The sequence below is a fragment of the Bufo gargarizans genome, chromosome 5 (genome assembly GCF_014858855.1).
Source record: "Bufo gargarizans isolate SCDJY-AF-19 chromosome 5, ASM1485885v1, whole genome shotgun sequence".
NCBI lineage: Eukaryota > Metazoa > Chordata > Amphibia > Anura > Bufonidae > Bufo > Bufo gargarizans.
Window position 1 is genome coordinate 447,283,168 of NC_058084.1, and position 12,529 is coordinate 447,295,696.

The 12,529-nt window shown below is 45.9% G+C and overlaps 1 protein-coding gene across 7 annotated transcripts in view; it reads right to left on the reverse strand.

Moving 5' to 3' along the window:
• The window catches only part of ABI1 (abl interactor 1), a 68,102-nt gene that overhangs the window by 21,507 nt on the left and 34,066 nt on the right, over nt 1-12,529 (reverse strand). For 4 of the 7 annotated variants that reach the window (XM_044293719.1, XM_044293716.1, XM_044293718.1 and 1 more), the window contains exons 4-6: nt 5,308-5,322; nt 2,856-2,956; nt 128-268 (exon numbers count right to left, since the gene is read on the reverse strand). In XM_044293719.1, the coding sequence (XP_044149654.1) occupies nt 128-268; nt 2,856-2,956; nt 5,308-5,322 (257 nt within the window). The remainder of the gene's footprint in view (nt 1-127; nt 269-2,855; nt 2,957-5,307; nt 5,323-12,529) is intronic. The other 3 variants (XM_044293720.1, XM_044293717.1, XM_044293715.1) reach the window with 1 other exon arrangement.

Here is a 12,529-nt window from a genome sequence, read left to right on the forward strand (position 1 = left end):
AGTAATGGAAGCCCATTCTTGGTCACGAGACCGTTGCTGCCGATCAATGGCCTCGGTGGTGACGTGCAAGCACGGCACGGCTCACAAACCACTCCTGAAAGTGCCCATAGCCGACTTCTACACGTACCTATGTGTTCTTGGTCTCTGATTCAGAGATGCGGTCCTGCCTGGACTGTGCTGACTTCCGAGCCGAGCCGGACTGGTCATGTAATCATTAGGAACCGTAGGAGGTTTGACGGGTTCCAGGGTTTTGTATGGGGTATTCCGCCTGCATAAAGAAAATAATTGTAAAGGTAGCTCCATAATCTGTGGCGGTCAACAGCCATTGCAACGTATAGGCCAGAAAGCAAAGGCATTGAGCTATATATATTATAATTATATATATTAGGGCTGCAACGATTAATCGATGTAATCGATTATATTCGATAACTGGATTCGTTGTCGACGAATCCAGTTATCGAATAATCGCCGATTCGTTGCTATGCGGGCGGTCGCTGCATCTTTATTTTACCTTTTTACAATGACGCTCCTGTAACTGCCAGGCAGAGCGGACGGCGGCGTAACGTCACTCACTCACGTGACACGCCTGCTCCGCCTCCTTCATTCATGAAGTGGGCGGAGCAGGTGCGTCACGTGAGTGAGTGACGTTACGCCGCCGTCCGCTCTGCCTGGCAGTTACAGGAGCGTCATTGTAAAAAGGTAAAATAAAGATGCAGTGATTAGTCAGACTTATAAGCATCGGGGCCGGGGCTGTTATGGGGAGGGGGGAGGATCTGTCTATGGCACTGCTATGGGGAGGGGGGTCTGTGTATAGCACTGCTATGGGGAGGAGGGGGGGGGGTCTGTGTATGGCACTGCTATGGGGAGGGGGGAGGATCTGTCTATGGCACTGCTATGGGGAGGGGGGTCTGTGTATAGCACTGCTATGGGGAGGGGGAGGATCTGTCTATGGCACTGCTATGGGGAGGGGGGTCTGTGTATAGCACTGCTATGGGGAGGAGGGGGGGGGGTCTGTGTATGGCACTGCTATGGGGAGGGGGGAGGATCTGTCTATGGCACTGCTATGGGGAGGGGGGTCTGTGTATAGCACTGCTATGGGGAGGGGGAGGATCTGTCTATGGCACTGCTATGGGGAGGGGGGTCTGTGTATAGCACTGCTATGGGGAGGAGGGGGGGGGGCTGTGTATGGCACTGCTATGGGAAGGGGGATCTGTGCACTGTTATGAGGAAAGGGATCTGTGCACTGTTATGCCCATAACAGTGCACATATCCCCCTCTCCATAACTGCGCCGTCCACAGATCCCCCATAATAGTGTCGTCCACAGATCCCCCATAATAGTGTCGTCCACAATTTGTTTTAATATGGCCTTTGAACATCATTTTTCAAGTAAGATCATATAAACCTCTCTGTTTTGTAATTTTGTCGTTTTTCCCGATTAATCGTAGAAATTAATCGGCAACTAATCGATTATTCAAATAATCGTTAGCTGCAGCCCTAATATATATTATATATATATATATATATATATATATATATATATATATATATATACACACACACACACTGGTATAAATACAGAACTTCATAACGTCACCGTGGGAGTGAACATAGGTCGGAGCTTTTTCCGATAGTGTGTAAGCGTAACCCATTTTACGTTAAAAATAATTTTTTCAATAGTTTTTTATGAAAAATTTTGAACCAATTTCTCTGTACAGCCTTGGGATTCTCTAGTAGCTGATCTGTGTTTTCGCAGTTTCCCGTCAGGCAGCTCAGCTGACGGCTCCTCATCTCTGATATTATAAACACTCATTTAAGCCACATTCTTATCGGTAAGGTAAGAATTGAGCTATAATAAGTGTTTAGGACCTTTTAGTAATTTAGAGAAGGGTTATTAGAAGGTGGCTTAGGGTCCCTTCACGTGGGACGATGTACCAGCAGATTGTCGGAAAGGAACGCTTCCCTCGTGACAATCTGCTGCTCGATAATCGCTAACTAGCGTTACTATGAACGTTTGTTAGCCATAATCTGTGCGATTCTCAGCCCGTGTAAAAGGCCCTTTAAAATCTGTGTTCACAACCTTTTAGTTATATAGTTTAGTTATTAGATGACCAGCACAAACTGGAAGTACAATTTACACAGCTAAGACAGTTAACCCTTTGTTATAGAACGGCTGAATATTTTGAATAAAGACCAAATGAAAAAAAAAAATTGCCCAAAATGAGTAAAATACGTGATACAAATCCAGCCATAGAAAACCCATTTTCAAACACCCCATTAGGGAATTCTGAGAAAGAGTGGACATAAAAAGCATCTCTCTGGAGCACGCAACGCATCCAGGCATTAAACTGACGGCCTATTATTTTTAATGACAAGCAAGTAACACTTTATTTTCCCTCTGGTGGTGCTGATGGTAATTAAAAAGTTGCTACCAGGTTCCCTCACGGCTGATTGCTGGGGACGGCCAAAGCAGGACACCCTGTGATGAGCTGATCGCTGGGGACGGCCAAAGCAGGACACCCTGTGATGAGCTGATCGCTGGAGACGGCCGATGCAGGACACCCTGTGATGGGCTGATCGCTGGAGACGGCCGATGCAGGACACCCTGTGATGGGCTGATCGCTGGAGACGGCCGATGCAGGACACCCTGTGATGAGCTGATCGCTGGGGACGGCCAAAGCAGGACACCCTGTGATGAGCTGATCGCTGGGGACGGCCGATGCAGGACACCCTGTGATGGGCTGATCGCTGGAGACGGCCGATGCAGGACACCCTGTGATGGGCTGATTGACGCTTCAAACAAAAACATCATCCAAAGTGTACAACCCACTAAGCAAGTTTTCTTACGCACTCTTACCCCAAGGTACCCCGACCCTGCATGGGTGGACTGGGTGGCTTCTGTGTAGGAGGATTTGTCCGGGTCAGAGTTCCAGTTCTTGCTGCCTGGTTACTTCCATGCTGGATAAAAAACAAAACAAAAAAAAAAAAAAAAAAAAGGTAAATATCAGAAACATGATTCTAGCAGATTCATTAGAAGGGTTATTTTTATCGATATTATATTAGGAGGTCAGGGTTCCCAGACATAGCTTAAGGACAACCTAGACAGGTAATTAAATGATACGCTAATATTTTGGCATTCATTCTCCACCAGCCCAACACCATACTGTATTAACAGAATTGTAGACGAAAATATACATTTTAGGATGTTTTATGTTTGCCAAAAGGACTTTATTCATCAAAATGCCTGTCTGATCAAAATTGCAGGTCACTGGAAATCACACACCAAAAAGCAGCGAGTGCTTTACTGTGACCCCTTTGGTTTTTGGGAACTGGCGGAGATATCAATCCTGGGACCCCAACAAAAGTTTTCAGCCCATTTCATTTCTGAATTAATTTATAGGTAGAATCACCGAGCGATTTTATTTTTTATTTTTTGGATTATGAGAGAACATCTGAAACTGGTTTGTACTAAAAACTTTTCTCCATTTGTCTTCTGCAGTCTCCATGTATTCTCCTACATTGCAGGCTGCTCAGTCTCATTCAGTGTGAAATCAATGAGCTCCTCTGACGGCTCAGTCTGGATAGGTCATCAATATCTGATCGGTGGGGTCCGACACCCGGCACTCCCACCGATCAGCTATTTGAAGAGGAGGTAGTGCTCCTTCCTCTTCACTACACTATGCATCATCTCATGTGTAGCGGCAGAGTAGTGTAATTACAAGTACCGGTACTCATCTGATATCGATGACCTATCCTGAAGACAGGTCATCAATATATGCTGCCTGCACAACCCCTTTAAGGTTTTTTTTTTTTTTTTTGGGTTCTAAAGAGTTTAGCTTTGGTTTCGGAGCAGCATGCAATGTACGAAAATACATACAGGCCGCAATAGTTAAACAGAGGAAGATTTGTAATGAAAATCCACTGTAAAAATTGTTATCCCATAATACAGCCAATTACATTTTTAAAAAAGTCCCAAATCTGTCCACGGTCTTTAGAGGGAATCTGCCACCAGAAAATGCACTATTAAACCAGATACAATTTGATCTGTTGCTTTATTCTGGAAAAAAAAAAAAAAGTACCGGTACATTTAATCCAAATTAAGTGCACAGAGCGTGGGCCGAAGACACTCCATGCACCCTTGCTCCTCCAGATTCCTCTATCAGCAACTTCCTCTCCATCTTCATGTCAGGCGTGATGGACTATGCAAGAACCTGGCTTTTTTCAATCAAGGCGGCGAGGGAGAGACTGGCAGAGGAAGCAGGAGTAGGCAAGGGTGCACAGAGTGTCTTGGGCCCGCACTCTGTGCACTTAATTGCTCATTTGCATTTAAATGTACCGGTACTTTTTTCCAGAATGACGCAACAGATCAAATTGTATCTGGGCCTGCACTTAATTGCTCATTTCCCCAGAATTAAGCAATGGATTGGTAAGTGAAAGGTATCACTGCATTCAGGTGACAAACTCCCGTCAAAGGCTATGTACAGCTTTGGGGGCAATTTTTTTAAAATTATTATTGCATTGTATTCATTTTGAGCTAAAAAAATGATTTTTTTCAATTGGTCTATTAAAAATATGGAGCCCTTTTTCTGTACAGAGCCGAGATGCTCTAGCAGAAGCCTTTGGATTTTCTGTGTTTTCCATCATTTGGGGAGCTGACGGGCTCTTTATCTCTGCTCTCTGACATTATGAACACTCATTATAGCTCAGTTCTTATCTTGCTGATAAGAATGTGGCTTAAATAAGTGTTTATGACCTGTAGTTTAGAGACAAGGTTTATTAGATGACCAACGTGAAAGTACCAGTCACAAAGCTAGAAAAAACGGTTAACTCTTTGTGACAGTATGGCTCAATATTTTAAATAAAGACCAGTTAAAAAAAAAAAAAAGTTTTTGCCAAAAATGAGTAAAATGCCATCAAACAAAAATTGCCTCCGATGGTTTACATAGCCTTTAAATACAGCTGTCATGCCTTTATAGATTTTCAGAACCTAGAGAAGAACCATCAGTATGGAAAACCATTCATATAAATACATTAGAACCAAATTGATTTGTCTGGGAAGCCTTACATAAATTGCAAGTGAGAAAGCAAAGGATCTACAAAATGAGGAAGCACTACGATAGGGTTAGACTAATGAATGGGTAGACTACAAGGTCAATGCAGTCATTCACTGTCAGATCAAGCAGCACTGAATGTCCAAAGAAATGGGGATGAGAAGAAAGATGGAAGCTGTAATGGACGGATAGCTCGGCAGCCACGGTTACTGGCACTAGGGGATCAGATTGGATGAAATGACGAAGAGCATTGCTTACCTTGGCTTTTAGCCACTTAATGATGGCAAAAGGGAGAAACAGAAAGGTAAAGATTAATGAATGGTCACAATGAGAGGTCATATATTAGACAAACATGGAAAGAATTCCAACAAGGGGCTTCAGCCTTCAATACAGTATCACAGCCAGTCTTGAGACCTAACATTGATGCCCATCCTTAGTATAATCCTACAATCAATATTTAATCTGTGGGGGTCTGGGAGAGATTAGCAATTAAGGCCCCGTCAATTTGTGGATGGGCAGAAGTTCCGGAAGGCAGTCTTCAACATTTAAAAAAAAAAAAGGTAGAGAAATCCATAAGATCCACCATAAAATATCTGATAATTGCTTGTTTGCACCCATGTTGAGAATGGAGATCCCCAGCCTCCTAACTTGTCTATAAATCTCTAGGTTCCTGGCTCCTTGGATCTGTTCTTCCCTGATCTGCACACACAGTGGAGTTCATTTCATGTACTAGACCAATATTTGAGGGACGTATCAAGTGCCTCTGTATTTTCGTATTTCTTCTGGAGCAAGTCTACTGAGGAAGCACATCATGATCCGCCAGGGGCTCGGTCATCATGACCAACATGGACACAAAAATCCATATTACCATTTGTGTGCGTCTCTAGGTACCTCCTCTTGCAGATGACTATGCATGACCCTAACCTTCTGGACAGATTCAGCAGTAGTTGGCCCAGATACATTAAATTATATACTGGATTTTATTTTACAAAGCCACAAGATAGAAGAACATCTATATGCACGTCCGGCCTAGTTAACATGCACAGAGCTGGCTGCAGCCTCATGAAGCCATCTACGTACCATGCACAGCTGTGGAAGTGAACACAAAGCCTGCTATCTACCCTTCCAGCTGCAGCATCTGGCGTGTTACACACCACAACTTCCTCAAAGAGAAGAGATGTCAGCACATGCACAGCCAAGAGGAAGAGCATGGGAGGATCAGCCAGGGTACAGCGGGTAAGACAACGCAGCATGTCTACTAAAACCTCCCCATATTAGTGGCTGGTGCCAAACGGCACTCATACTAGGGCAATATCTATGGATCCATATTGATATCGGGTTACCTGATCCTTACTAAACTCCAAAAAATCCTTCCACCCCCCCGACTTGAGCTAAATGAAGAGGACCAGCAGGAAAACCAAAATCCTTCCCACAAGATGATTTCTAGAAATGCTTTTCTCTGAAACCTGTTACGGACCACAAATATAATAAATGTGCACAGGTGAGGGCTTTAAACCGGCAGTGTAAATGTATGGTGTGGGTTTAAAGCCATCAGAGTCTAGCACAAGTAGGTCTGGTGCCCGTCTAGCACAGAAAGCTGGGAGTTTTGGGGAGAAGACCGATTTGTTTTCCACTCCTGTCTTCGCTATAGCAATGAATCAGAATTGTGCGCTGAACAGAGGCAATGCCGCTACCATGGCCAAGGTGATGGAGCCCCCACCAGGGCAGAGCTGCTGGGCCCTAGCAGACCCAGAAAAGCTGTCACAGAGGATCCCATTAGCTATAGTGAGAGTATGCATGAGAGAGAAAAAACAAAAAAACAAACAGTACACAGTATGACGGTACACAAGAGAATACAAATAAAAAAAATTGAAAATAAAATAAAAAACCCCAAGTGACCTAAACAAAATAGAGAACTCATCCTAATAATTTTAGTTTGAATTTACAAAATGTAAAGAAAAACTAATTTACAAATACTTGTACTTTTTGTACAATTCACCCCTTATAAAAGTAGTACTAGAAAGAGGATGAAACATTCCCAAGTCACTCAACAAAAAAAAAAAAAACGTCAAGGCCATTACTCCGAGCGTAAAACTGCTAAAATGTGTCTGGCCATTTAGGATCAAAACACTGCTCATTAAGGGCTTAATTTTAGAGGCCATCACCAAGTGTTATCAGCCATGGCCTGAAGCAGACAACACATCTTGCAAATGTGGAACAAGTTGGGTCGGAGTCACAAGTCTGTGCATGAACCGGACTTATTATACGACCATAAAACTCGGACGTGTTACAGCCTGACTGCATTTAACGGACCTGAGCTCTCGGTACGATTGGGATCTAGGCAGAGATGATGCTGCGAGTTTGGGGGGGGGGGACTTAAAAAGGTTGCGCGGTGGCTTGATCTTGATGGTCGGTCCCGAGGACAGGTCATCAATATCAGATTGGTGAGGGTGTCGGGAGTTGAACCCTGGCTGATCTTATATTGCCAAGGAAACGTCACCAAGACCAAGCCACTGTAAAAACTCAGACTCGTGGTCGGGCCATGGCACAACCAAGAAATACAGACATATAATACGCCCAGACATGTGAATCTGGCTTTACATGTTCAAGGCTTTTTATGTCATTTCTGAAGCCCAAGCCAGGCATGGATTTAAAAACAGAAGACGGCTCAGTCTCTCCTTTACATATGGCGTCCTTTTCTCATTCATCCCTGGCTTTGGCTTTAAAAACTGCATAAAAAAAATAAAATAAAAATTGAACATGTAAACCCCAGCTTAAAGGGATTCTGTCACCAGGTTTCACCCCCTCCAGATAAAAATATGGTTATGTTCAGGGAGCTTTAACCATTCCTAATGTGGTCTTATAAGTGTAATCTGTAGGCTCATTTTGCTAAAAATACACTATTACTAACCTGTCATTCATAAAAATAAGGTGCCCAAGGGGATGTAAATGGATCCAAGCTGCCGCCTGCACCCGCCGCCGTTAGTGCCCAGCTCCGCCTCAATCTTCTGCGATGCCTCCCGCTCTCCCTCCCTCCTCCTCCTGCTGTAAGATCGATGTGACGCCTCCCCCCTCCTCCTGCTGTAACATCGCTGTGACGCTTCCCGCTCTCCCTCCCTCTCCTTCTGCTGTAACATCGCTGTGACGCCTCCCGCTCTCCCTCCCTCCCCCCTCCTCCTGCTGTAACGCCTCCCGCTCTCCCCCCTCCTCCTGCTGTAACATTGCGATGTTACAGCAGAAGGAGGGGGGAGGGAGGGAGAGCGGGAGGCGTCACAGTGATGTTACAACAGGAGGAGGGGGGAGGGAGGGAGAGCGATCTTACAGCAGGAGGAGGCAGGAGGCGTCACAGCAGGAGGAGGGGGGAGGGAGGGAGAGCGGGAGGCGTCACAGAAGATTATGAGGCGGCGCTGAGGTTGGGAAAGGCGGAGCTGGGCACGAACGCCGGCGGGTGCGGGCGGCAGCTTGGATCCATTTACATCCCCTTGGGCACCTTATTTTTATGAATGACAGGTTAGTAATAGCGTATTTTTAGCAAAATGAGCCTACAGATTACATTTATAAGACCACATTAGGAATGGTTAAAGCTCCCTGAACATAAACCATATTTTTATCTGGAGGGGGTGAAACCTGGTGACAGAATCCCTTTAAAGGGGTATTTTGGTTTTCGTGATCATGATTACCCACGCTCCGGCTAGGTCACCATTCAGATTGGCGGAGGTCCAATTGTCGGCACACCTGTTGATTAGCTGTATAAAAGGGGCTGAGGTGCTAGTGCGAGGGCCGTGTGCTCTTCGGTGTTTACCTGCACGCCCTCTACATTGTAGTGTAAATTACACCTTCCTCTCATTCACACATCAGTGTTCGGTCAGTGATTTCCATCAGTGATTTGGAGCCAAAACCAGGTGCGGCTCTAAACACAGAACAGGAGCAGAGTTTTCCCTTAAGCCGAATGCACACGGACGTGAGCGGTCCGTGGTAACCCGGCCTGGATTCCTGCTGAGAGCAGGAGCGCACGGCGTCATTGGTTGCTATGACGCCGTGCACTTCATGCCACCTTATGTCTATGTAGGCTCCAGTTCTGTTTTTGGCTCAGAAAAAGGGAGAGAAAGCTGTAATTACCCCGCACCGTCAACACAACGTGCAGGTAAACACTGAAGAGGACGCAGTTCTCACATTGGCACCGCAGTCCCTTCAAACTGCAGATCGACGACAGTGCCAAGAGTGGGACCTCCACCAATCTGAAATTGCTGACCTAACCGGAGTATGGGTCATCAATTTCATGGCACCGGAAAACCCCTTTAAGCAGATCCCGAGGGCCAGGGCATGGTGCCAGACCTACGGTGGTACTGTATTCTGCCCAGGCTAGGTCATCATGATCTCCTCTGTTTGCAGTCAGGCTCCATGGGAAATTTAGCTTCCTCGTTACTGCATTGCCCCGTTAGGGGATTTCTCCGGCCTACGAAGGACGCAATCACAATGATGTAGATGCCAATCCAAAGGTTAAGCAACTTCTTGATAACAGCGATGTGCGGCATGAATCTGAAGGAGGCGTATGTATTTTAAAAAAAAATAAAAAAATAAAACTGTTCCTCAAATCCAGACACAGAGGATCCGGTAGGGTCCCAGCTGGGAGTTAACACCCTTTAAGTCATCCATATATCACATAAGACAAAAAGCAAAAATAAATGTGCCCAATGTCTGACAAGGTGGAGGTTCTGAGAAGGGATGCAGTCCAATATGTAGGCAGCATGTCATGTTATAGAGCAGGAGGAGCAGAGCATATTCATACATAGTCTTGGGGGGGAGAAGAATCATTATAACTTGTAATATAATCATTTAAATCCCTGCTCATTCCGAGCTTAGGAGTCCAGTGGGCGGTCCTGTAGCTGCCCACACTAATTCTACCCGCCCACTGGACTCTAAACCCAGAATGAGCAGGGATTTTAGTGAATATATTACAAACTTATACTATATCTTTACCACCAAATGATAGGCGGCCTGTTCGCCTTTAGAGGGGCCCGAGAGGGAGGGAGGCAAGTCCACCACACCTGGCAGTGCTGGCTGGTTTCTATGCTGGCAAAACCCGGCCTGGAATATGGGGAGTAGTCACCCACCCAGCACTTTGACTACTCCCAGTAAGAGCAGTCCCGGATCAGCTATGACAGCCATGCTAAATCTCATGGGGTCAATTAGCAATAGCTGCTGCTGACACATAAAATACCGGCTCTTACTTCACCGAGGCCAGGAACCTTGGGGTAAAACATACCTTCCATCCAAGATGATTCCAGGTACCTTCTTACATAGGGCCCCCCCCCCCCCTCCTTTTTCCAACACTGAGGGGGTGAACACCTGCCATACAGCATCTCTAGCTTTACCATTCAGCCTCCATGTTAAATAGGACAGGTTCAACTGCCCATAACGTCCGCCAATAACTGTCTACCAATCCTGAACGGCACACACGGCTGTATAGATACACAGACTTACGGTACGTTCCAGAACCATCTATATTAAAAATACAATTCAGGTTCTATGGAAAGCTGAGTGACTGCTCTAAGGCATGGCTCTAAGGGGTTGTCACCCAGCACCTAACAGAAGAAAAGAGTAGGCACATTAAAATAGTAAGAGCTCTGAAATCCTCGTAATATCCCATTAATCACCTCAAAAAGAAGAAATTACGTGCGCGCTGCGTACAATGAGAGTCAAGTCCCAGCTGTCACCTTGGTGCCATTCAATAAGAGGTCGCCAGAGTGTGGGAAGACGTCAATCTCCCCCCTCTCTTGTTCTCTCCATACAATCTATTCGCGGTGCTACCACTCCGCAAACAGACAACGCTGAGCCTTGACACCGAGGAAATTGCGGGGCGCTCCGTGTTGCTAGGAGATACGGCCGCGGTTAATCGTTTTACATTTAGTGTAGGCGGATCTCAACAGCAAAGCCTGAAAAGCCGCTACCGTTATTAAAACAAGCGAGCCAGCGCGTAGATTCTAGCCGCATGGGAAGCACAAAGTTAGGTGCTAGCTGGTACGCCGTGCCCGAGTAGGCATGCCATGCTCAGCAGTAAAGCTTGCTTTTTTTTATTTTATGTACATTCTCAGCCATTTCCTTCTATTACAGCGACGCAGCCGTTTAGGGAATTAATAGAGGGCCGCTTTATCCCCAGGGGTAAGGAGGAGTGCATGGGAACAAATCTCGACTTGTGCTTTGGATGTAAAAAAAAAAAAAAAATGTTCTATTGGAACGACACAATTCACATCACTTTTCACAGAAAACGCACAAACGTAAAAGCTTGGAAGACACAAAGCAGCGTAAAGCGTAGTAACCATGTGCACAATACAGTAACTGATAGAGTCAAAAAAGAGATTAATGAAAGTCTGGGAAAGATTAGCAGCCAATGGCCTAATTAAAGATGGCAAATCTCATTAGCTGGAGAGGCGCCTGCACAGTGTCTGGCACAACCCAGCTTCAGCCTCTGCGTTAGGGCTCATTCAGACGTGCGGACCGCACATGGCCGGCACTATCATAGAAATGCCATACAACAGCTATGGGTCAGTGTGAAGGCTCTATAGCCGATGCCAACTGACTTGTTAGATGGTCAATCAGTAGCCGTTATGGCCCCGCATTGGGCCGTCTTAAAGGGCCCTTAGAAACACTAGACCTTATAGTACCCAGTTTCAAGCTTTGATTTTACGTACCACGAGGCTCAGTGGCCCTATGATAACAATGAGCTGTAAGAGTAGGGGGTGCAGGAAGTGTTGTCATGTGGACCCTGGCAGAGAAGCTCTCCATGTGAGGTCTGAAGCATCCACCACTGATTAAAGGGCATCTGTCAGCAGTTTTGTCCCCTATGACACTGGCTGACCTGTTCCATGTGCACTTGGCAGCTGAAGACATCTGTGTTGGTCCCATGTCCATATGCGCCCGCATTGCTGAGAAAAATGTAAGTTTTATTATATGCAAATGAGCCTCTAGGAGCAACGGGGGCGTTACCGTTACACCTAGAGGCTCTGCTCTCTCTGCAACTGCTGTGACCTCTGCACTTTGATTGACAGGACCAGGCAGGTGTGAATATCATTCACACCTGCCTGGTCCTGTCAATCAAGTGCAGAGGTTGCGGCAGTTGCAGAGAGAGCAGAGCCTCAAGGTGTAATGAGCAACGCCCCCGTTGCTCCTAGAGCAGAGATGGCCAACCCATGGCTCTCCAGCTGTTGTAAAACTACAACTCCCACCATGCCCTGCTTGTAGGCCGATAGCTGTAGGCAGTCTGGGAGTTGTAGTTTTGCAACAGCTGGAGAGCATCAGGTTGGCCATCCCTGTCCTAGAGGCTCATTTGCAAATAATAAAACATTTTCTCAGCAATGTGGGCACATATGAACATGGGACCAACACAATGTCTTCAGCTGCCAAGTGCACATGTAACAGGTCAGCCAGTGTCATAGGTACAAAACTGCTGACAGCTGCCCTTTAGGCAATCGTATCTACA